Source organism: Pseudogymnoascus destructans (assembly GCF_001641265.1).
Source record: "Pseudogymnoascus destructans isolate 20631-21 unplaced genomic scaffold scaffold_5, whole genome shotgun sequence".
Lineage (NCBI taxonomy): Eukaryota > Fungi > Ascomycota > Leotiomycetes > Thelebolales > Thelebolaceae > Pseudogymnoascus > Pseudogymnoascus destructans.
The window spans coordinates 412,663-436,371 of record NW_020167524.1 but is presented as its reverse complement, the minus strand read 5'-3'; the positions used below and the strand labels follow the sequence as shown (position 1 = coordinate 436,371).

General features: G+C 51.1%; 9 protein-coding genes across 9 annotated transcripts; 4 read left to right on the top strand and 5 right to left on the bottom strand.

Annotated features, from left to right (window-relative positions):
* Nucleotides 1-1,463: 1,463 nt before the first annotated feature.
* Nucleotides 1,464-1,805, bottom strand: VC83_02422 (uncharacterized protein; the record flags this gene model as incomplete). The annotated part of the gene is made up of 1 exon (XM_024466086.1): nucleotides 1,464-1,805. One exon carries the CDS (start codon nucleotides 1,803-1,805, stop codon nucleotides 1,464-1,466), a length of 342 nt encoding a protein of 113 aa, XP_024326301.1.
* A 445-nt stretch (nucleotides 1,806-2,250) lies between these two features.
* Nucleotides 2,251-3,830, bottom strand: VC83_02421 (uncharacterized protein; the record flags this gene model as incomplete). Its single annotated transcript, XM_024466085.1, has 2 exons — nucleotides 2,251-3,434; nucleotides 3,485-3,830. 2 exons carry the CDS (start codon nucleotides 3,828-3,830, stop codon nucleotides 2,251-2,253), a joined length of 1,530 nt encoding a protein of 509 aa, XP_024326298.1.
* Nucleotides 3,831-4,651: 821 nt separating this feature from the next.
* On the top strand, nucleotides 4,652-9,488 carry VC83_02420 (uncharacterized protein). Its single transcript, XM_024466084.1, has one exon. It carries the CDS (start codon nucleotides 6,980-6,982, stop codon nucleotides 8,882-8,884), a length of 1,905 nt encoding a protein of 634 aa, XP_024326299.1. The 5' UTR covers nucleotides 4,652-6,979; the 3' UTR covers nucleotides 8,885-9,488.
* A 199-nt stretch (nucleotides 9,489-9,687) lies between these two features.
* On the top strand, nucleotides 9,688-11,003 carry SCO1 (Cu-binding protein). Its single transcript, XM_024466083.1, has 2 exons — nucleotides 9,688-9,945; nucleotides 10,051-11,003. The coding sequence occupies exons 1-2, from the start codon at nucleotides 9,730-9,732 to the stop codon at nucleotides 10,690-10,692; spliced, it is 858 nt and encodes a 285-aa protein (XP_024326075.1). The 5' UTR covers nucleotides 9,688-9,729; the 3' UTR covers nucleotides 10,693-11,003.
* A 1,313-nt stretch (nucleotides 11,004-12,316) lies between these two features.
* Nucleotides 12,317-13,295, top strand: VC83_02418 (uncharacterized protein). Its single transcript, XM_024466082.1, has one exon. It carries the CDS (start codon nucleotides 12,538-12,540, stop codon nucleotides 13,045-13,047), a length of 510 nt encoding a protein of 169 aa, XP_024326074.1. The 5' UTR covers nucleotides 12,317-12,537; the 3' UTR covers nucleotides 13,048-13,295.
* A 20-nt stretch (nucleotides 13,296-13,315) lies between these two features.
* On the bottom strand, nucleotides 13,316-16,379 carry VC83_02417 (uncharacterized protein; the record flags this gene model as incomplete). Its single annotated transcript, XM_024466081.1, has 2 exons — nucleotides 13,316-16,272; nucleotides 16,343-16,379. 2 exons carry the CDS (start codon nucleotides 16,377-16,379, stop codon nucleotides 13,613-13,615), a joined length of 2,697 nt encoding a protein of 898 aa, XP_024326222.1. The 3' UTR covers nucleotides 13,316-13,612.
* A 496-nt stretch (nucleotides 16,380-16,875) lies between these two features.
* Nucleotides 16,876-18,790, bottom strand: VC83_02416 (uncharacterized protein). Its single transcript, XM_024466080.1, has 3 exons — nucleotides 17,935-18,790; nucleotides 17,786-17,879; nucleotides 16,876-17,738 (listed from the first exon to the last, which is right to left on the bottom strand). The coding sequence occupies exons 1-3, from the start codon at nucleotides 18,638-18,640 to the stop codon at nucleotides 17,294-17,296; spliced, it is 1,245 nt and encodes a 414-aa protein (XP_024326077.1). The 5' UTR covers nucleotides 18,641-18,790; the 3' UTR covers nucleotides 16,876-17,293.
* Nucleotides 18,791-19,139: 349 nt separating this feature from the next.
* VC83_02414 (uncharacterized protein) lies at nucleotides 19,140-22,669 on the bottom strand. The gene is made up of 2 exons (XM_024466078.1): nucleotides 22,287-22,669; nucleotides 19,140-22,219 (listed from the first exon to the last, which is right to left on the bottom strand). The coding sequence occupies exons 1-2, from the start codon at nucleotides 22,517-22,519 to the stop codon at nucleotides 20,584-20,586; spliced, it is 1,869 nt and encodes a 622-aa protein (XP_024326220.1). The 5' UTR covers nucleotides 22,520-22,669; the 3' UTR covers nucleotides 19,140-20,583.
* On the top strand, nucleotides 19,178-20,470 carry VC83_02415 (uncharacterized protein; the record flags this gene model as incomplete). Its single annotated transcript, XM_024466079.1, has 1 exon — nucleotides 19,178-20,470. One exon carries the CDS (start codon nucleotides 19,178-19,180, stop codon nucleotides 20,468-20,470), a length of 1,293 nt encoding a protein of 430 aa, XP_024326221.1.
* Nucleotides 22,670-23,709: the final 1,040 nt, after the last annotated feature.

The window sequence follows — 23,709 nt, the reverse complement described above, 5'->3', positions numbered from 1 at the left end:
ACTTTTTGAACATTACCTCCGGATGTAAGCTAGATCCTGTCACCCGTTGACGTCCCATGCATGGAATGTCTGCCTTGGAGAGCTGCTGCGGTTACGAGTACGACCTGGCTTGAAAGCTATTCCTTCCCGCGGGTTTTCAAGGGACGTCGAGAGCGCACAAAGGTGTCGGGCTCTACCAACCGTCGGGCCCTAGCTCCGGACAGAGTATACCGAGTTAAGTTACGTTTAGGGCGGTAATCGGATTGCTTTTCTGTGGTGCATGTACTAACTACTACAGTAGTAGTTTAGTAGTAACAACGGCCGTTTAGATCCTTGCCCCCTTCAGATCCTTCCCACGAGGGCGAGAGGAGTGCGAGGGCGTTTCAATATGTTATGTTGGTCGTCGACGCGCCTAGGTTGTGCATTAGCATGGATGGATGGCCAACCCCACCTACCACCTCCTCCGTGTGATTCAATACAACACAATACACTACAATCCCACATGGTACTGTACATCACCAGCCACCCAAACACCAGTCATGCTCTTGTAAGTTGATTCTGACAAGGGCACACTCGGTCTCTCTAAACACTATTCCCCTGAGACAAGCCAGGGCTGCTCTCTCGGGGGAACTGATCGCTTTCCCACCACGTTCTCGGGAGGGGAAAGAGAGCAAGAAAGAAAGCCCATGCTTCTTTTCCTGATGCTGATCGCTGATCCCGTAACTAGATCCAATGGTGCTGGCGTGTGAAGTTGCGTGGGCGTGGGTATTGTCGGCGTTTTAGACAAGATGAGATGGCGTTTTGAGCCTTGGACTTTTCCCCATTCGACGTCTCCACTCCACGCGCCTCTTTTTTTGCAACTTGCAAGGGGCCCACACGGTCGCCACACGCAGCGACGAGATGGGCGAGGAGGGAAGGATTTAACGACCGTCGTACTGGATTTAGTACTGTACACACTGTACACACCACACACCACACCACTTACTCTACTTGGCTCCACAGCGTATGACCCGCTAATCGTCCTTGATTACCATTTCTGATCAGAGTGTTAAAACGGTTGATATTGCGCAGGGATTCAGGGGTACGGACGGGGGAGGGAAATGTGCATGTGCATGTGCATGTGCATGCATGTGCATGTGCATTCCGAAGTCGCAGAAATTGAAAGTTGAGCGAGTGTTCTATCGCTCTGCTGGGGTGAGAGGATACACAGTGGCCACAGTACTTGTAAGCAGCGTACATAGCACCCCCACGCGCCGCCCTCCCTCCCAGCGAGCCTGTCGGATCCCACCCCGTCCGTCCGTCCCATTCCCAATGTGAGACATACATAGCGGCTCTTCCAGCCTCTCCAACCTCGAGCTAAACCACCACACCGTTATATTAATAATCCCATCTGCGTCTGGAAAGATCGGAAATGCTTCTTTGGGACCTTCTTCATCTTCCAGACTCAGTGCGAACCCCCCCCCCCAAACATCCCCCAGCCCCTCTCACCTCCCCCCATCTCTCACGTCTCCACGCCTAATGCCGCTGCTTGCTGGGGAGATTGGATCTTCCCTCCCCCTACTCTGCGCCGCCGCACTGCGCGGGAATAACTCCCCCGCCCCCGTTTCTGTACGATGGATTGATCTGCAACCACCACCACTGTAATCCCACCTGGCTAGCTCAGGGGATGGAACGTGCCAAGGTTTACTGGAGTGTATGGAGCGGAGTACGATCTTGAGGGGAGAAGGGGGGGGCAGAGTTGCCCGGCGGTTAGGAGGAGGTGATCGAGATGGCTGGCGTTTGGAAAATGTGAAAACGGCAGGTGCTGGGGAAGAGATGGGGGTCATGTGATGGGAGTTCGTCCGATGTATGTCGATGTTGCATGATGGTTTTATATTGCCTATCTCAATGTGTAGATTTCCCCATCTCCGATTTATTATATCTTTATTTCCAATTCTAAGAGCTCTCCTATCTCTCTATTTCTACTTTCCAGAATTTATACCTCTGCCCCGATATCCATATCCACAGGTTTGATGAAAGCACCAAGCCTCTTCAAATATCTTAAAAAAATGTAGTATGCTCCCGCCAAACTTCAGCCAATCAATAAATATCAAATGTCTAATCGGGCGCGTGTCTTCACCACCGCCACTGTTCCAAACTCCCCGGCTCTATGCCATTCTGATGCTCGCTGCACCCAGCAACTGGGAGTATCCAAATTGTAATCCTACGTTTGTCCTAGCAGCCACAGTTCAAATCCCCACTCCCGTCTACGCCATTCCAATTCTCGCTCTCTCAAACAACAATCATCAACCCCCCCAAACCCGCAAAACAAAGCCACACCGCCATCACAACCAGCGCCGCGCCTCCTCCACTCGGCACCGCGCGAGCAACAGCAGCACTACTCGTCTCCGCGCCCTTCGTCGACTTAACGAGCCCCGTAAACCCCGCCTCGCGGGTCGCCGTCGGCACTACTTTGCTCGGATTATCCGGCTGTCCCTTAATAGACAGGATCTTCTGGCCAGCCATGATCTCAACAATCTTGTTCGTCTCACTATTAAAGTTCGACTGCGCGATCCCGATCTCGTCGTTATCAATATCGTACACCACGTACGCGGAGCGCAGGAAGGCGTCGCCGAGGAGGTAGATGGGGTGGTCGGTCACGGTGCTGCTATCTGCCATGGCGAGGTAGCATACGCTGTCCCATGACTGGAATGAGTCTTTGACCTGTGCCTGGTCGAGGCTGGGGAAATCGAGGATCAGCTCGCTGAGATTGACATTGATAGTTGGCGCGGTGGTAGAGTTGCCGAATTGGAAACCGAGGATGAAATCCGGGTTCTGGCTGCGGAGTCCGCAGTCGACGAGGATGGCGCCGATTTGGGAGGTGAAGTCGTATGCGCCGAGACCCCTGATGACGGACTTCACGACGGCTTTGGGGAGGAGGGTGTGTGTGGTGCCGGAGTCAAGGATGACGGGGATGGCGAAGTCGGAGGAGGTTATGGAGGTCATTTTGCCTTTGTGGCCGACGGAGATACCGTTCAGGGCGACGGCGAACGAGGTGGGCCTCCCGCCCTTGTCATCGCCTAGAAGGGGTAGGATGGAGAGAGAGCCGTCGTATTTGGCCGTGTCGATGCCGCCGAAGAGGACCTGTCCGGTGGCGGCTGAGAGGTCGTCGAGCCAAAGTGAGTAGGCGCGTGTGTTAATCAACCCCTGGTTGACCATTTGATCAATGATGTTTGGGTAGACTGTAGCCGCGGCTACTGACGAGTTGTAGCCTACGCCCATGACTCCAACGGGGAGTGTACTGGTGCTCGCAAGGCCGATTTGTAGCTTTTTTATCGCATTATTGCTCTTGTTTTGCCCATTGAAGGAAACAGTCTCCGATATGTAATCGCCGGTGCTCCCTGTTTGGTCGACATATTGGATTTGGAAGCCGTTGCTTATTAGCTTGTTATATGTAGAGGATTTGAGGTGATCATCTGTTGGTAGTCAGTACGAGTCCACCGCCCGACGCTGTGATTGATCTCACAGGTTCCTCCAATACACCCTACATCTCCGGGCAATTGCTTGATGGGTTTAGGATTAAGGCAGACATTGGCCGTTTTGGCAAGAATCCATAAATCGCTGCTTCCAGTATCCAGGATTACCGAGATGGGCTGCGGAGGCGTCCCGACTGTGATGTTGGCATAGTAGGACCCGCGCAGATGGCTGTTGTCAAGCTGTTCTAATACCGTTGCGCGAGAATGGATGTCTCGCCGGGTGTGGTCTCTAGCTGAGGCTGGCTGCTTCCATATCGGTATGGGCACGACGCCTGCGAGAGAGGAAGACGCGAGTAGGAGCGGGAGGAGCAGGTTAATTGCCGCTGAAAAAGGCATCGTTGCGGTCTCGTCGTCGAGACCCGAGAGGGCGGAGGTTGGTCGGCTCAATGCGTCGCCGAGGATGACGGATCTTCTGGGCTCTGTTATTTATCGCGAAACGCAATGCATCAACAAAGCGCTAGACAAAAACAAACTAAATGGAAAGAGAGGGCACGAAGATGAGGAAAGAGAATGACCCTCACGTTGAAGAGGACCAACATCTGGCGGCACACCGCCGCTGCGCCCTTTCAGCCGCAGGGTTCCATATTCTGGAATCCTAGGCTGATACAGTTGATTGGTTTTGTTCAGAGGGTTCCGAATGTCGCGCGGGTGAATGGCCAATAGCACTGCTGCCCTCGTGCGCCAAGCGTCAAAAAGGGCTGAAATCGCGGGTTCCTCACGCTAGTGCAGATCATTGATCGTTGTGAATCACCACGTTTTAGGCAGGTAGGATGCATCATGTGACTATTAAATAATCCTGAGACGAAAATTGACCGGTTGATATGTACGTCGATATGATGCCTTGATATGACATCTGGGTGTTGAATAAGTAGAATTGGTTCAGTGGGCTGTCACCGCGCTCTTCGCGGCCAGTCTTGGAGTGCAGACAACCAGGGCAGTTTTCTCTAGGAATAGCCGCCGCATAAACTGTCGCGGCTGTGTCGCAGCTGTTATTTTTGCTATTCTGTGCGCTCACTTTCTTCACTCCCAACCAGGTAAAACACTTGTTTAGCGCGCTGTCTCAGGGACGGTCCCTGGCGTACCTGAATATCAATATCACGTGATTTTGGGTTTCAGTCTACGACACGTGATATGGGCAACGTGCTTATTCTTATTAGCTTCAACAGAAATAACTCCCCTTGGTTCAAATACCCCTCAAATTGCTATTATCATACGGCTCCTATTCTGTTGCGTATTGAGACACGTGGACCAATGATGCTGCATGTGTTGGAAATTATCCTGCAGATTTGAAGCGCCTGATTGGCCATTAAATGGGGAGGCTGGGAGAATCCCGTTTGCATCTGAATGATGATGAGAAAAGGGCACCAAATACAGGGGAAACGAGCGCAGAGCGTTTAGTATCATCAAGCAATGTGTGTTTTGTAAACAACAGAGTCTACAATTGAGTTATGTGCATATGTCGATGTGAACTGTTCTGGGGCTTCCGTGTGAACTTACAAATCGGATAACCTCCCGTTCCGAAATCACTAGTTTTGCCATCTGACAGGTCTCTTATGTGGATTCGACAGTAAATGCTCTGGCACGGAAAGTTGCTCTGGGTATAATTTTTGTTTACAAGTCTCAATCATTGATCCAGAAATCCATAAGTATTGATCTGTTTGCATCAAACCCACTCGCACTGAATATTGGACCCTTTTTCACGGAATAACCAACATCGGAATTACACTGAAAACCTGACTGCTTATGATGATGGCTAAACCATCCCTAAAGAGCCGCTTGCTTGGTGCGTATTATTCGCCCAACCATCCTAGCACCAGAAAGAACAACGCATCAAAATGTACCTAAACCGCTCAGCCAGGGATAATAAGGCATCCAACCTGCATTTCTCACCGTGAAACAGTGACATAAATTGTAAAAATGGCCGAGATCCCACGAGACTTGCAGCAAGCACGCGTTGGTTCTGCCCTGTGTATCCACAAAGTGCGACGGTCATTTTAATCTCCATAGTCCCACATCCAAATCTCCGTCTCCCCCTGCCCTTTCGTGTTTTACAAACGAAGGCGTCGCGCGGTGACTGAGACAATCATGCTGGGAGACAGTGGCTGCAGTCTTGACGTAGGATTATAGCGAACACGACAGTTCGTGATAAGCGCTGGTGAGAGAGAGCGATCAGGCTTTATACGGAGACGCGCTGTCCCGACCCGATGCCAATTTGAAGCCCTTCCGCTGAAAACTCATATCCAACGCGCATGAACGAATACCCGAGTTGACCAAGTCCAACACTTACAGCGGGCGGCTCGGCCCATCGCAAATCGCAATTGAACCTCGCAACGAAAGGGCATGAACTTCACACCAGGTCCACCGCATTCTCCTGGCCCTTTCGTATCACTTCGCCTGCTCTTAAGTTGCGACAGTTTGCGCAAGTGCGAGCCTGTTAGCTTAATTGTGCGAGTTGGGCGCATAACTCTTCTGGAAGCTCTTCAACTGTGTCGCGCTCTTAGTTACCGACTTCTTTCATTCACCTCTTTCTTTACGCTTGGTGGTTTATTGGCCATTTGGAGTATTGGATTTGCGAAACAAAAGTTCTTTTTCATCTTCAATAATTCGATATTGCTGCGTTGTCAACTGTTGTCGCGTTGTCAACTGTTGTCGCGTCGTCGTTGTCTCGCCTGCGCCTCCTGCTTTTTACACGACCCCAACCTCCCCATATCGAGACCAGGACCAAGTCACCTTCCACCCCAGACAACCACATCTCTGGGTACACTCTCTCACAAAGTTTAACTCAATAACTTTCTTCGATACCGTTCCTCAGGTTTACCCACAAGGTTTACTTGCCAGGCGTAGATCGAATCCCAACCTTCCATATTCAGAACTACAACGGAAAGGTTGACTGTGAGAAGGTAAACAAAGCATAGGCCGCAACCATCTTGCCTTCCAAGCTTTCCACTCCACCACCACCACCAACAGCATTGTCGAAACCAACTTTCCCCCGATCTAACGACCTTTACGCGCCCAACGAAACGTCAACGTCCATTGATAAGTCACGCCAGCTCTCATCATTCTCTCAAGCCAGATATAGTCCGTCAATCTCCTCTGTTAGCGCCAGGACTCTACGACGCACTCCCAACCTCGAATCTCTCTCGCAAGCGAACTCACTTCAGCGACGTACACACATTGAAGCTGTATCAGTTGGCATCACTCCGAGCCCAAGCCCCAGCTTAACCTCAGAACCGAGCCCACCGCATGTGAGGTTTGTTGAGCCTCAACCATACCAAGCTGCACCTCAAGAGGCTGCGGGACTACCTGAAGAGCAAGAGCCATACGCAGTCCGATCTAAGGACTTCCAGGGTCCTGACGAGAAGCTACGACCACACAGAGCAGTACGAGTCAACAAGCATACCGCTGCAGCTATCCTCTACACGCTAGAGGAAGCGCTGCGACATCCGACAGACTTCACGCCTGTTTGGGAGGAGGAGAACGCTTCGATGTCAGATCTACCGGTGGGGGGCGCACCAGCCTACGCTGGCAACGGACGCACCAATAATGGATCAATGAGACCAAGTGTGCCACAGCCAACGGGCTCGCCTGCAGGTTTGAGAGGCCCAAAGCAGATCATGATAGAGCGTCAGGCCAGAGAAGAGAAGAAACGAGCCGCCGCTGAGGCCGAGCTCCAGAGGCAACGACAAGAAGAAGAGCAAAGGGTCCTTGAGGAAAGGAGAATAAGCGACGAGAGGAGAGCAACTGCTGCTGGTGGTGGTGGAGGAGCAAGGGGGAGTGGAGGTGGAGGTGGAGGTGGTCAAAGAATATCAGACAACTCCCAGAGATCGAATCGTACGTCTGGAGGTATAGTTGTAAGTGGTGACCAAGTTAACAAGGCTGGGGATGCATCGTTGCAAGGTCGCGGCACTGGTGGTACCGCATTGGGCGGCGGCGATCCAGCTGCAGCTAGGAGGGCAGCACGCGCAGCAGCTCAAGGTGGAGCCGCTCCCCAAGCTGGCCCAGATCCCACTGCACAGCCTGAGCAAAGGGCGCCTCTGGCCGAGCCGGCTGTGGATCCTCTGGACGCTGTTGCTCAGGGGAAAAGGAACACCGGTTCGACATTTCCTCACGCGTTCGAGCGTTGGGAGACCCTGTCTGCACACTGGGAGGGACTGACATCTTACTGGATTCGCCGCCTCGAAGAAAATACTAGTGAGATCCAGCGTGATCCGATCTCATCTCAGCTTTCGCGTCAAGTCACCGACCTATCTGCAGCAGGCGCCAACCTTTTCCACGCTGTTGTAGAACTTCAACGTCTTCGGGCTTCCTCGGAACGCAAATTTCAGAGATGGTTCTTCGACACCAGAGCCGAACAGGAGAAGATGGCTGAGAGACAGGGAATGCTCGATACCCTCCTCCAATCTGAGAGACAGGGAAAGGCTGCTGCAATCCAAGCTGCGGTGCAAAAAGAATCTGAGAAAAACAACTCGGAAAAACTAATCAACGAATTGAAAAGAGAATTGCAAATCTCGAAGGAAGAGGCTCGACGTGCTTGGGAAGAACTTGGACGTCGTGAGCAAGAGGAGCGCGAGAGAACCGCCTCTTTACGCGATGGGCAGCCCACACTTGTGGGTGGTGTGCAAGTCGTCCCCATGATGCAGGGAGCTCCTAGCAGGCACACCAGCACTGCTCAGAGAGATAGACCGGCGACTCGTGAAGGTCCATACCCTGGTGGACCAACCGCAGCAAGCATGGGAGGCCAGCAAGATTCTGAGGAGCTCTACAACCAGAGCGGACGCGCCCGCCAGACCGACCCATTCGTCGAGTCTAGGTCTGCCGCACCCGCCACAAGTGGCGGAGCTGCATCATCCCGCCAGCAAACCTCAAGCTCCGCTTCTGGAACGACATCCCGCCCACACCCCCCCAGCTCGACCTCAACCCCGCCAGATGCCCATGCTCCAGCCACACAGCAAACACCGGGAGGTTTCTACCAGCAACAGCAAGGCGCAACGCTCCACCCAGGGGACGTTGGCTCAGACTTGGGAACTCTCAGTGAGGAAGAGTATGAAATCGACCCCCAAGGCCAGTTCAGACGCGATGCGCGCGGAAACAAGATCCCCTACCAGCGACCGATTTCGGAGGCCGAATCGGACGACGAGCGTGTGACTGAGGCCAGAGCTAGAGGGCACGCCCATTTGCAGCAGTACGGAGTGATTCCAATAACCAGCGGAGATTACCCTCCCCGCACGAGCGCAGCTGCACCCATGGAGCCCGTCGATTACTCTGGCCAGGCGTATGGCAGCGGAAGCGGGTGGGATAGACACCAGCACCCTACCCGTCTGAGCGACGTTTTGGAGGAGGACGAGCGAAGCAGGACGAGCGCGAGCCAAGTCAGCCGCAGCAGGGATTAATCGGCGAGTATTCGGCGAAAGTATGGAGCAATTGGCCGCGATATTTGGGCGGCTCGTTGAGGAATTAGCTTCAATTTGGAATTGATCCTGAGCTTGCGCCACTTTACCGGGTCTTTGTCCGACCCAGCTGCGTCTTAAATGATCTTCGGCGTCCCACACATTTTCTGGGTGAGGCATGCGACACAGCGACTAGTTTGACAATGTAACGACTTGCGCATCCTCTACACACCTTCGGCGTTTATCGTGCTGCTAATAGCTCCGGCCCTTGCAACGTCAGAATAATTACTGGCGCTTTGGTGGGATTAGGAGGTGGCATTGGGAGCACTGCTCTGTCGGCCAACCCCCTTACCTACACTTTGGTCACCAGATGCCATCTCGGAGGAGGATGCAGACCCAAATGGATCATAATTTTTCTTTTGTTTAATCGTTCGAGCATTTTCGTGGGGGCAAGCAGGTGGTATTTGATTAGGAAGCTGATTTGGGCGAATTATATCAGAGAGAGCGGAGTGAGCGAGATATTGGCGTTTTCCTTTGCAGACTTGGGGGCGTAATACCTGTAATTATATCTGCTCTCCCAATAGACTCAAAAAATCGTTGTGATAAATCCAGATCGGTGCATATGCATATTAATTGTGATAATGAAGTTCGAGTAGTTGTGTTGATGGAATGATGCTCAATTCTCAAATTTCACGTGACGTGTTTGTGCGAATAGAGTGGGTCGTGCGCTAAAAAGACGCTAGACCATAACAAGGCGATAGCTTGGAGTCGCATCTGAGGATTGTCAATCCAGTACAGACCCTCGAGGGAAATTCCTCGGCCACATTTCCAACCACAACCCTTCCACAATGTCGAGGTCCTTAATACCGAGCAGCTCGCTGCTCTCTGCGCTCTCTCCCACGATGCTATCACAGATCCCACGGACACAATGCCTAGCTACGCTCCGAACCCGGTCTGCCGTATCGAATTTGGGCGGCATCCATGGTGCACGGAGGGCATTTAGCAAGACAGCTATGCGCCCAGCTAGGTCCGTGGAGGAGGCAAAGAGTAGATATAAGTCGGGGGTACGTGCTGTGTTCCCTTTGTCATTCAATTGCGCATGCAATTCAATCCCCTCCGTTCCGAGGCCCGTCATCCAAATCCTCTACATTCGCTAACAGTTCCCGTAGCCGTTCTCCTGGAAAGCAGGTGTCATCTTCCTCGCTTCGGGCGCCAGTCTGATCTTCTATTTCCGCTACGAGAAGGCACGTATGGAGCGTGCACGAATCGCCGAAGCAGCTAAAGGCGTCGGGCGCCCAAAGGTGGGGGGACCATTCACACTCGTCGACCACGACGGAAAGGCCTACACGGAGGAGAATCTGAAGGGGAAGTACAGCCTCGTATACTTTGGGTTTACGCACTGCCCTGATATCTGCCCGGAGGAGCTCGATAAGATGGCATCGATGATCGATCTCGTGGAGGCGAAGCAGCCTGGCGCCATGGTGCCGGTCTTCATCACCTGCGACCCAGCGCGCGACACGCCGGCGGTGGTGAAGGAGTATCTGGCGGAATTCCATCCAGGGCTGGTGGGGTTGACGGGAACCTGGGACCAGGTCAAGGACGTGTGCAAGAAGTATCGGGTATACTTCAGCACACCGCAGGGAGTGAAGCCGGGCCAGGATTACCTGGTGGACCACAGTATTTACTTCTACTTGATGGATCCAGAGGGCGATTTTGTGGAGGCTATTGGACGCCAACATAGCCCTATGGATGCGGCGAGGATTATTCTGGATCATATCGGTGACTATAGCGGGAAGATTGATCGAGCCTAAACGGCAGGCTGGAGGTTACAATCAAGGGTGTATGATATGTGTATGAGAAGTATATCAGACCTAAAATAGACGACTGAAAGATATGATTAAAAGCTAAGTTTGGCAGAAGCCTCAGCTGAAGGCAGGAAGAGACAGATATTGTACATCAGAAAGTCATAAATAACGGCGCAACGAATCCACTCTAATCGTCTTAAACTGGATCTACACCAGACTATGTGGGCATGATCTCGGACTCTCAATCTCTTTGACACACGCCACATAACTTCAAAATTAAGAGATGTCTTATCACGTGAATAATTTTTATCTTCAGAGCCAAATTCAACAATCAATTAACACCAACAATACGGCAGCACGGGCCGCATCATATATCTGGAACAACGAGCGTGATCTGGCATTTCATCACTCTCTTTTTCTTCTCCACTAAATTATATCGCAGTATATTGGCCAGGCTCTTGTCCGCATTTCCGTTTATATGCCATGATGCCGACAATCCTGACGATCGCCGCTTCCCACCTCCACTCCCGGATGCCGTTCATACTTTAGCCCAGCCATGCCCGCTAACTTACTCCCCGCCACATGTGCGGGGAGAATGTTCCCTGTGATCAACTCCAAATGCCGGCCCAGGGCGGCCATGTCCCTAATTGAGCAATCGCCTTTCAAGCTTGAAGGCATAGAGGCGCTATACCTCTGTCCTGGCGGTACCGATATCTGCTCTTTAGGTCTGGCATCTGCAAAGGTAGGTAGAGTAGTTGCGCGCCCATCATCTCATGGATGGCTTTCCATAAATGAAGGCATACCCCCGCGTAGGTGGAACATTTCGTTTGTCCTTCTATTGTCTTGTTTTTTGCGACACTCAGTCCTTTGTTGCCATGACTTTCCTCGGAAGTGCCACTCTGGCACTTGCAGCGCTTCTTCCATTGAGTAGTGCAGTGCCGACCGCCCGAGCTGGCGATGGCGGCTGGGATGCTTCCCATGCAAAGGCTGCTACATCGTTGGCCAAACTGTCTCTGGCGGATAAGGTGAAAATGGTTACGGGGCGAGGGATGGGAGAAAGGCCCTTGTGTCGGAACCTCGAAGAAATCTCTTCTATTGACTACCCACAGCTCTGCTTGCAGGATGGTCCATTGGGAATCAGATTCGCTCAAGGAATTACCGCTTTCCCTGCTAGCGTACAGGCCGCTTCCACTTGAGATATAGCCTTGAACAACGCTCGTGGCGATGCGCTTGGTAGGTGCACGGCAATGTCTTCGGAAGTTGCAGAGGCTAACTCGTATTGAAATAGGCACTGAGTGCGACGGGTGTCTATGTACAGCTTGAGCGAAGCGAAAAGTTTGGTCACGACGATTATGGGCTTGAAAAATAGTGGACATATTAGATTATATTCTGAGCAGTTAGTAAATTATACAGATGTTTCGGAGATTATAGAAATATACTAATTTGGGAACGACTTGTTTATAAATTCTCACAATACATTCTCTTCTACCAAATTTCCACCTTGTATTCAAAAACGTGTTTTCAAACAAGAGCAGAGCCATTAATGTCAGGACCCCACTTAGTTATTTACAAACGACTCCTAACCACCATAGTATATGTGAGCAACGGGTAGGTATAATAAATCTGTATGGAGCAGAAACCCCATCATGTGACCATAACATATTATACATTTTGGCGCTATTCCCGATATAGTATTCAAGATCTAAATTCTGGACCTCGCTCTCTGTCGCTCTCACGTCTCGCGCACAACTTCCAATCGATTAGACCGGCGTATCTCATCCTCAAGCTACCCGAAACTATATACAAGTGGATTGCACCCCCCCGACAACCTCAGCGCAAATTCACCCTCCAATGGCCCACGCCGAAGCCCCAGCCATGTCTTCAACCCGCCCAAATGAGGCCGCCCCAGCGCCAACCGCCAAACCCGCCATCTCCCCCAGCCTCCGCAACCGCCGCCAACTCGGTCTCTTCTTCGGCGGCGCGGCCTTCTTTGGCATCGCAAGCCTGATCACACGCCGCTCGCTCGTACGGCGCTACAAAGCCATCGTTCCGTCGTTCTACCAACCCTCGAACCAGGCGGCGCCGCCTCTCAATCTGCAAGTCGAGGCTATGGATGCGCTGACTATTGCGACGGCGAATGTGTTCAGTTTGGCCATGATGTGTACCGGTGGAATGCTGTGGGCGTTTGATATCGCGAGTATAGACGAGTTGAGGGCGAAGATGAGGGGGCGGTTGGGGACGGAGAGGGTTGCTGGGGGAGGGGATTCGAAGGCAGAGAGGGAGCTGGAGGAGTGGTTAGCGGGTATCTTCGAGAGGAAGAAGAACTCGAAGGACTCGAAGGACCCGGAGGATGAGAAATGAGCATTGTATACTAGGCATGACTGGCGTTTGGGGCATGAGGTGTGTTTATGGAGGAATGACCGGCACGATGTGTAGGAATATGGGAGGAAATCGCAATTCTAAGATACCAGGGTGTGGAAGGTCAGAATAACTGACATCGACTGTGGGTTGAACCGAAGAGGTCCGGATTATTGGTGCCGATTTACAGTTATGTTAGGACAGACATATCAGTTAGCTTGCCGACGGAATGAAATCTAGTGATCACACGCAGGATAACTTCTGTTCGGGACACATTATTTATTTGGGTGCAATGTTGCCTATCTTTATCCGTAGCTTGTTCATTCCCAGAGTAGCAAAAAGCTGAGCTTGACAAATCGGCGAAAAGCAAAACTAAAGCAAAAAACAGGTTGGTGTCTCTTCATAATCATCAAAAGTGTCATAGCAGTCACCCCATAAGATCCATAACACCGTCCCTGTCATAGCTACCCAGTAACACCAAAGCCTCGGCAATATTAGCGCCTTCGTAATCCAACGCCCTGGGAATGCTGACGCATTGCTATCAACAAATCGGTAGAGGTGGTTAGCATTAGTCCCACATTTCGCTCAGTTTGGAACGGGTATAGCGAGGGTCCCTTCCCAAGCGCTTTGGCGGTGCCACCCAATCGTCGCCAAAGATGCTCTTCTTGCCCTCCTCCGAAGTGTCAAGAGCCCAAGCTGGAGATTGGACAAATTTGCTCATGATGCGCCTGTTTGTTGGCTGCGCAACATTATCAGAGTATGCCACAAGGATCCCAAAGAGGTTGTCAATGAGAGGAGCAGCACATTCCGAGTTTGTTTTGTCCCTGATATCTTTCACCGAGAGAACTTCGCGATTGGCCATGTTTGCACGTGGAGCTGATGGTATAATCCCTTTGTCTCTGTTCTTGAGCTCCTGCATATGATCAGTGGTTGTCATATTTAAACGGCTGAGACCGCTGTAGAACCACTCATCAAGCTTCTCTGCCTTACGACGCTGTTTAGCCTCCAAGGAATCATCTGCAAGTCCCAGAAGGGATAGCTTTGTGTCTTCATCAAGCTCTTCGCGATCACCGCCATACTGGAAGTTGGGACCAAAGCCGTTGGGGTAGTACTTGGACATCTCCTCAAGTGACAACGTATCTCTAATGTGATTTTGCCCGGTGGAGCTGAAGGGGTGAGATTGCTGGTTGAAGCTCCCGTTGGCATTATTCCATGGAGAGTATTGCTTTTCAGCCGGTTGAGGTCGGTTATTCCATGGAGAGTATTGCTTTTCAGCCGGTTGAGGTCGGTTATTCCATGGAGAATATTGATTTTCGGCCGGTGGAGATTGAGTATTCCATGGAGAGAACTGCTTTTCGACCGGTGGGGATTGGAATTGTGGTGGGGCATCTGCAAGCTGGCTGTGTCCAGAGGTCCAAGCAAGCCTATTGAAAGCAACTGAATTTTGTCCTTGTCGAGGAGGCCCAGCTGTCAGCGGTTGAGGATAACCTTGTGGAGCAAGAAGTTGGGGCTTTGAACCGTATCCATTCATCGGGTACTCGCACCCAAATGAGTTGTAGCCTGGCTGAAGAGGATTGCAGTTCTCTTGGCCCGGATACTGTGAGCCATAGCTCACGACAGCATTCTTGTAGGGATCCGGTCCAGTATCACCAAATTGATGCATTCCAGTTTTGTTGCCATGTTCAAAGGATTGAGCTTGGGAAGCGCCTTTAGCACTCAAAGCGGCCATCTCAGACATCTGTTGCTTCATTTTCTCTGCTTTGAATTCTGCAAGGCGGCCTTTTGCAAACACCTGTGCTGGGTTCTCAAATTGAGCTAGTCTTTGGAGAGTTTGCATCTTATTGAGGCCAGCGAAGGTTGAGGAGCCTGTCAAATGAGTGCTAGGTCCAGACGCCTCTTCCTGAAGCATTTTCTGGACGCTGAAATTGCCGCTGGGTGCACTGTTGAGCGACACGTCCGGTGCCGAGGTAGCCTGCGGGTGATCATTTTGGGGGGGAGCAACAGCAGTGGCGTTCATTGTGTTGAACAAAACCTCCTTTTCGAGATCGGACAAGTGCAGGTTTTCAAGCCCCGCGATATTGAGTGGAGGAGGGGGTGCATATTGCTGCTGTGAAAATCTGGGATTCTTCATGTTTGTGGGAGGGCCATAATTGGGACTGGAGTTGTTTCCAGGCTGCTGGTTGCGGTTGTAGTAATTGTCAGTTCCGCGTGGCGCCGGAACAGTTAAACGACGACCAGAACCCTCACGTTGAATGCGAATAGGAGGCGTGAAGGTCGGAACGGCGTCAGTTTTGGCAACTGATCCCACAGTGGTGTAAGTGACCTTCTGAGGCTCTATAGTAAGTTGCTCAGGTGAGTTGTTGGAACCTCCAGCTGGCAAGTCAGGATCCCATTCTTCCACGTCGAAGACGTCGTCAATTCGCGCCATGATATGTTCTAGTCGTAGCTTTGTATCTTCAGGGTCCTCCTTGTGAATAATTGAACGTTCCAGCGGGGATTTCGTTGGTGTATTGCGCAGCTGTGGAAATGCTGCGTTAAATGCAATATCTGTGGCGGAATTGCATTTGGTATTGGAGTTACCAAAGAAGGATTCACGACGCTCCCTAGATATTACTGAGGGCGTAGGAGAAAATTCCTGAAGTTGGTTGGTTTGTTGTTGAGTTTCTGCGATTGGGGTGTAGAAGGTGTAGAAGGCCTCCTGGACGCTTGTTGGAAGCTCGGGGACTGGGTTGTCTGTTTTAGGAATAGCGGCCCGCGTATCATCTATATCAAATTCACCTTCTGAACTCCCAAGGTCGAATGGAGACCATTTCTTTGGTTTCTTTCTGCTCACTTTCAGTGTGCATCTGCGAGGACCAACTACCTGGAATGATGCTTGGTCCGTTGTAGGAGCTGCTTCCCCGTCTCCATCATATGTTATATCGCGACTGTTCGCATTTGAAGATCGGCCAGGTCCAGACATGTTTGCAGCTACCTGAGCAAACGAAAATGGGGCAAAGCCAGAGGAAGAAGCTATTGTTGGTGTATTGTTATTGTATCCGCACTCACCTATGTTATAGTCTTCGTCTTGCAGCGATTTGTTTTGTACAAACGGACTCTGTGGCTCCTGTCTTATATTCGAGTTGGCATCCGGATGAGCGACAACTTGAATATGACTATACGATTCTGTTCTGTTCAGCGATGGCCCATTACGGCGACGGTTAGCATTGGATTGGCGATTGCGGCGGCCTAAAATGAAGTGTTATTTTAGACTGTTCATTCGTACCAGGGAAGTCACGATGGAGAGCTGGTAACTAACTTCGATAGTAGCCATCAGGCCCGATATGACCTCCCATTTCGCGGAAAGGGTTCTATGATTATCCTTGAATCTCTGATCTCTAATCATTCCGTTGAACGCCGTTGTCGTTTATTTGGACACCGTGCCGTCGATTGCAGCCGGCAACCGGCGGCAGGGTTATTTTCGGTGATCAGACTTGGTTATTTTGAGATCAGCAAGTGGGCAGAGCTGCCACCCGTAATCACAGAGGAGCTTGGCTTCGCTGCAGCAAGGTATAGTTGCAGTTGGGGTGATGGATCGATCGATGCTTTGTTTTACAGTAGCAAGATGTGTTCTAGTCAGAATGTTAGATCGATAGAAGCTTAGCTTCCCTGCAACAGGCTATAGCCCAGATTCGGAATCGCCAATCGATCGACGTAATGTATACCGCCTTGGGGAGAATGTTAATGGCTTAGACGTAGAAGAGTGTTGGTGCCCTTGAAGGTATGCAGCATAGAGAAACGTATGGAACCCCCCTGATGCAGTTTAGCGCCCCTTTTTGCCTTTTTCTTGTTCTGCGTCCTATCCTGTTATTCAGGCTCTTGATCTGTTTGAAGTATGTCGAGTTACCTGGCACTGATGGCAAATACTAAACGGGAGAAGAAGCTTATATTAAAGAGGGAGAGAACTCGCAACCTGCTCTAACAACATCGAGCGCCCGCAACAAGTCAAAGAGAGGCATCCATGACACGGATTGAATGGGAAGAGAGTATGATTATCACATACAGAACAAAGGGAAGTTTGTTGGATTCAGGAGTTAAATGTATGTAACATCAATGTCCATCTCATGACCTACCTTGTTCCAGTGGCGTAGATATAGCCTACATATATTCAGCTGTTGAAATTTACCTGGACATTCATTGCCTGGCATCCAGATGAAACATCGAGCTTTCACCAAAGGGGTCGATGGGGCAATCAGAATATTTCTCCTATTCACGACACAACACTCCATACGCCTGGTGTTAACTTCAGCGGGTTCTTTCGTTCCCGGGCCTGTACCAGCTCCACCAAATCAGAAACGGAAGTCCGAAGACGTTCTGTAGCTTGCCATGCCAACCGCGCATTAACTATAATGCTACGCAAGTCTGGCAAATAACCATTATCTATGGCTAGCCATATGGAATCTGGTGAGATGCCAACTTCGGCATCAGCAGAATTTGAGCAGTCGAGCTCCAGAACACGAAGAGGGTGACATTTGACTCCGTTGGACTCTAACAACGCATCAGAGACATAATCAACACTGATACGAAGGGCAACCAGGTTGGGACACCATTGTAGGACGCCATTAAGCACCCCCGGCGGCAGTTTAATCAGAGGGTGTCGCAGAGTCAGGTGCCGCAACTGTGGACCAACTGTTAACAGGAACTCTTGCAAAGCCCTGGCAGTAGTTAGTTAAGCCATAACAAAGAAGTGGATTTTCTTTACTCAGTATATATCTGCGAACAATGTTGGATGCTAATTCTTTCCACGGACGAAGGAATATTCGTGGCATGAACGCGAAGAAAGTAATCGTCAACGCCTGTCACCATTCAGTATAATTCTCAGTGCTGTAAAAAGGTTCGATGCGGACAAACCTCCAGCGATATGTAGCGCCTGCAATTTCGGAGGCCAATCATATGGGCTTTCACAGCCCTCATCCTGGTTCGAAGTCCGGGGGAAGAAGAGTGTTTCCAGCTTATCTAAGGATTTGAGAGTCTGGAAAAGAACTCTGATTGAGATGGAAGCTGACATCAGAGAAAGATTCAAGAATTTGAGATTCTTGCACTTGGCCAGAGCTGCGAAAGAATTTATCGAGAAGGACGCCTGGGGAGCAACGAACTCCTCGAGGCTGCCTTTTAACCTCCCAAGAAGCCGTGCGGTCAAGCTTTTGCTGCCGTCATGCACAAGTGAGCCCATATCTAGAATCTTGACCATACCCGCCAACTGGCTCTTCCGAATGTGGGCGTTTTTGGATGGACATATGGTCGCGACAAATTCTTGGAAGTTGCCACCTCCGATATGTGGTCGTTCATAGAGGAACATAATTGCTGCTGAGTACCAGGCGCGAGATACAAGGCAGCATGCCCATAAAGTTTTCTGGTACTGTTGTCGACGCGGTATGTACGAGACAATCTGGATCAATACCTCTAAGGGCAGCTCGATCTCTTTTCCAGACGCCGAGGTTGCGACCAAGGCCGGTTGATGGGGCCTCATTGATGAATGTTTTTCCTCCGTCCCAGTCGCATCCAGTCGCAACTGCGGCATCTCAACATCCCAGTTGCTTTGAGCATCTAGGGCCATTGTCTCGAGATGGATTCGACTTACACAATGCAATCGGGGTTCAGCCAAACGTTGCCGCTCACGGCGAGTTCCCTGAGCAGCCAAACATTATTGAGATCCGGTGGCTTCACCTGAAAGTGTAATTGGTATAAGACATGAGAAAGTGTTGCGCGCCGACTTGGGAAGCTTTTGATGGTTCAGGCGTCGTTGAATCTATGATGCATTCCGGGGAAACAATTTTCCGTGTTGCTTCATATGGGGAGCTCAAGTGGCCTGCCCGAAGACCCATTAGACATTAACAGATGCAAAAAGATTACTATTCGAATATACTACCAGGATGCATTTAGAATAGCTTCACCTAGTTAGACAGTGTAGCAGTGTAATGACCTTCTTTGGTTGTTAAACCCCTCTCTCCTACGTCATGCCGTTGATACCCATAGATCGTTATCTTATCTTAGCTCCAAGCCACTCGAGCTTGTTTCAGGGACAGGGACCATCGCGTTCCTGCCCTTCTCGTTGACACTCACATAAGTTGGCATTGTCAAGTTATAATAGATCATGAAGCCTTTACTTATTCCAAGAGCTCTTCGCTCTTCTAGCCTTACCCGGCCAATCTTGCAAGCATCATGGTCCCGCCCAGTTCTCCGCTCTGCTGCCTCAGCATCCCCCGCCTTCACAACGCATCGGCGACATGCACGGCAATTCCGTCACCAGTCAACACCGCGAGACAATAATACCACGGTGCCAGCGCCTCCAGACTTCGCCTTTGCCTTCGATATCGATGGCGTTCTCCTCCGTTCCTCTAAGAGCCTACCGGGTGCCTCCTCAACCCTGCGATTTTTAAATAAACACTCGATTCCCTTCATCCTCCTGACCAATGGCGGCGGCAAGCACGAAACCGAGCGTGTCGCCGAGTTAAGCTCAAGATTCGATATCCCATTAAGCCCAGAGAACTTTGTGCAGAGTCACACGCCATTTCAGGAGATGGTTAACGGCAGCCAGGACTACGAGGCGCTGAAAGACAAGACGATTTTCGTCACCGGAACCGATCAGCAACGAGTCAGGGATATTGCTCACAGATATGGCTTCAAGAATGTCGTAACTCCAGGAGATATCCTTACCGCCCACCCAAATATATGGCCTTTTGCTGCTCTTCACGCCTCGCACTACTCCTCTATCGCCAAGCCGCTTCCCCCCGGACCTCTCAAGGTCGACGCCATCTTTGTGTTCTCCGATCCCCACGACTGGGCACTTGACACGCAAATCATACTGGACCTCCTTCTCTCCTCCAAGGGCGAGCTGAATACCTACTCCGTCAAGAACGGGGACAAGTCGCTCCCCAACAACGGGTGGCTGCAGGACGGCCAACCAAAGCTCATCTTCAGCAACCCGGACCTGTTCTGGGCCACCTCGCACCCTCTTTCGCGGCTCGGCCAGGGTGGCTTCCGCGCCGCGTTCCAGGGCGTGTGGGATGAGGTTACCGACGGCGCGGAGCTGACCAAGCTCGTCATGGGGAAGCCTACGCAAGAGACGTATCTGTACTCCGAGCGCGTGCTGCAGAAGCACAGGGTTGAGCTACTAAGTGCTCTTCACGAGGAAGTAGGGGATCTCAAACAGGTGTTTATGATTGGGGACAACCCGGAGAGCGATATCAGGGGCGCGAATAATTTCAAGAGCCCGACTGGGACGAGCTGGGACAGCATTCTGGTGAAGACGGGCGTGTGGCAGGAGGGGAAGCCACCAAAGTACGAGCCGAAGATGATTGTGGATAACGTGCAGGCGGCGGTCAAGTGGGCACTAAAGAAGCAAGGGTATTCTTATGACGAAGCTGAATTTGCCGATGAGAAGTAGTGGTTGTGTGATGAGAAGTTGAGCAACAGCTAGTTGCTAACAAGGTGCAAATTCTTAGCTCTGTCTACTATTACATTAGACTAAAACAATATTGTATGATTCCCCCATCAACGCTAATCCCATGTCTCCCTGAACTCCAACAGATCCCTCTGTCTATATATTTCGCCCGCTACAGTGATGATCATGTCCACTGTCGCCTTTGCATTCAGCAGTCTCGCTGCGTCTTCTTCTTCTTCACAAGCTCGCTCCTTAAGCTCCTGTTCCTTCAAAGCGTCCCTTGCCCGAGCCAGTTCAGCAGCGTTAGCATCTCCTGCTTCTCCTAATTGTGCAAGAATACGACCACGCGCGACTTCTAATGTCTCCTCTTGACCCTCCACTTCAGGCTTGGGCTCTTCAATGATAGCTGGGCGAGGATCTCTGCCAGCAAACAGACCCAGTTTTGCCATTGCGATTTCTTCTTCGTCTTGGCCGTTGTCATATACCCTAGTTTGCGGAGTATCAAGGCCAGCAGCCTGCCAGGCTCTGTCAAAAGCTTCGTCGCCAAATTTGACACCTGCAGTGTTTCGTGGCGCGTCCTCATTAGGAAAGTCTAAAAATTGTGAATAACCTGGGTTCTGGTGTAAAAAGTCTTCAAAATCGTATCCCCAATTGCCACCAGCCTGCTTTGCTGGTGGCAGTGGTCCGTCGTATTGTTCCACCAAACGGTTTCTCTGGTAGTAAAACAGTAAATTGGAGCGCGCAAATCCCCGATTTCGTCTGTAGAAGTTGCGAAGGCACTCTCTAGCTCCCAATTGTTTTTCGGTAAGCTGATCCCCGTAGCCGAAACGAAAGAAATTATAGATCTCTGGGTTTGGTAAAGAATCCTCGAGCACAGCCTTTGCCAGAGTGGCATGTACAGTTACTGACTCCGTGGCCGGTGAATCGAACCGAAATATATTATCCCGCGGGGCCGCTGGGGCATTAGCGCGTGGCTTATGGGCGCCCACCTCTGTCCTATATTCAACTGCCTTCTCCCGTGCGTCATTCTCTTCGCGTTCGGGGATAGGAAACTCATTTCCCACCTCTCCATCTTCTTCTTCGTCGTCATAGTCTTCCGCACTCTCATTATACTCATCTCCCGGCATCCCCGCTGCCGTATCGGACTGGGGTTGATTTATCACAACGCCCAACCATACAGCTCTCTTGCCCAAATCCCTCACTAACCCAATTTCCTCGCTGTTCAACTCTCCACTATCTGGCAGTCTCGCCAGCACCCCCCAAATCCACCTGCTCAGCCTCTCGGAAGGAACTGTGCTCCCGCCCATCGCAAGTTTGTCGTTTGTCAATAATCTCAGAAGCCTGAGCGATGTAGCTCTGTCCATCCTCGCCAGTTGCGCGTTCATCGGCTCTGTATTGATGACCCTCCACCTCCATTTCCTATAATCCGCAGCCGAGGCGGACATGTACGAGTCGTGGTTCTGGTCGAGTTTTTTAACGACATCGTCTGGAGGGGTATTGCCCAGCTGCTCGCGCAGGTGTTCGAAACGCTCGAGGATCTTTTCGAAGTACTTGGCCCGCAGGTGCTTCGCGGCTGGGATATCGGCGGGAGCGTCAGGTTGTGGATCTGGCGCAGCGGTATACGCGCCGTCCGAGTAGAAGCCACGACTATCGCCCACTCCGTCATCGTAGATAGCCCTGTCCTCTTCGTCGCCTCCTGCGAGTATGGGTTTAGGTGCGACGAGAACAGTCGGTATTCCAGCAGCCTCGGACCTACAACCAGCAGGGTTAGCACGATCTTTATTCACTGTCGCAACGGGGGTAGGGAAAATGAACACACCTGACAGCTCTCAAATAGCTTATAGCCCCAGCATCATCGCCGTAGTCGAGGTCGTTATCCTCAGTCCCAAAGCCACCATCCTCGTCGAGTCCAGGAAAAGCACTCCTCTGGCCATAGGTCGGGTCGATGCGGCCTTGGGTCCCTTCTTTTGGCGGGGCATTTCCGGAATGTCGAGGGCGCTTGAAAGGCTCATCATAGTCCAAAAACGCGCTATCGCGCTTGCTCTTTGCCATGCTGAATTCGCCGTTATCTCATGAATGGGGGTTGCAAAGGTTTGGACGATGGTAGCCTTCAGTGGCCTAAAAGGGAAAAGTGCAGCCTAGCGACTGCCGCGACTTGGCTGTACTCTACGATGTCCGCCACCGAAACCCTAATATTTTGTTCCTTCCATAGAAATCTACTCTTTAAAGTCTTATATAAGAACCCTAAATTAACGCGCAAGGTTGTGACGTTTACAGTGCTGTTTTCAGCGGGTTTAGTTGCTGCTGCAGCCTCGTGGCCTGTCATATTTACAAATAGCTATATTTTAGGTAGGAGGCTACTTATAACTGAATTAAATTGACAGATACAGTGCCTATAAACAACAAGACTGTTAAGCGGGGCTATGTAGTCAAGACTCCGCCATAATGCCTCGTCTTTCAGCTGGCGTACATAGATAGTTAGACTTCACACCAGTGTGGGAGGCGCTTAAAAAATGTCCCCAAATATGACCTTGTCCCTCTCGGAGTGTCTAATATGGCATTATGCCAAGCATCACGCATCCTTCACTATCTATAGAGCCTTGGGCAGGATACAACACTCAGTTTCTTGTCGCGCCTCTGCACTGCCGCTTTTTGGCCAGTATGTATACTGTACCAATGAGGTCGCTGCGCCTCTACCATCCTGCAATGGACTCAAGGACTACATATTGTTTAAATAGGATATGCGAACTTGATTTAGGAATTTGATTTAGGGATTTATTTGGATCCTAAACCCGACTTTACACTTCCAGCAGGTATAATGACGTGTGTTGGGCGTATTCAAGCAAATCTAGTCTCCGCAAATTCCGACGTGACAGCCGGTCTCTTAAATATCAATTTCGACTTCGCCGTGGTCAAACTGGCTGCACCGGCGGAGTTCCACGAACTTGGGCAATCCCTGTCTCTCCTCGGCCTCGCAGAGTCGAGGCCGAGGAGGGAAAGTTGCATTCCACCGCCCGAAAGCTAGGCGCGCTCTTTGAGCCCCTTCTACCCGAAACTCCAGAACTGCTGAGGTGCTACGGTCTGCGGGCGTCAGAGATTGCGTCTAAGTGCAAGCAGGTGCACACAAGTGACCATGGGTTCTTCCATGGGCAGGCCGGCGTGGGCGCGAGTAGCATATGGACGGCTGCCACCTCCGGAGAAGCAGCAATCCGCGTCCACCTCTTAGCATGCATGTTGGCTAG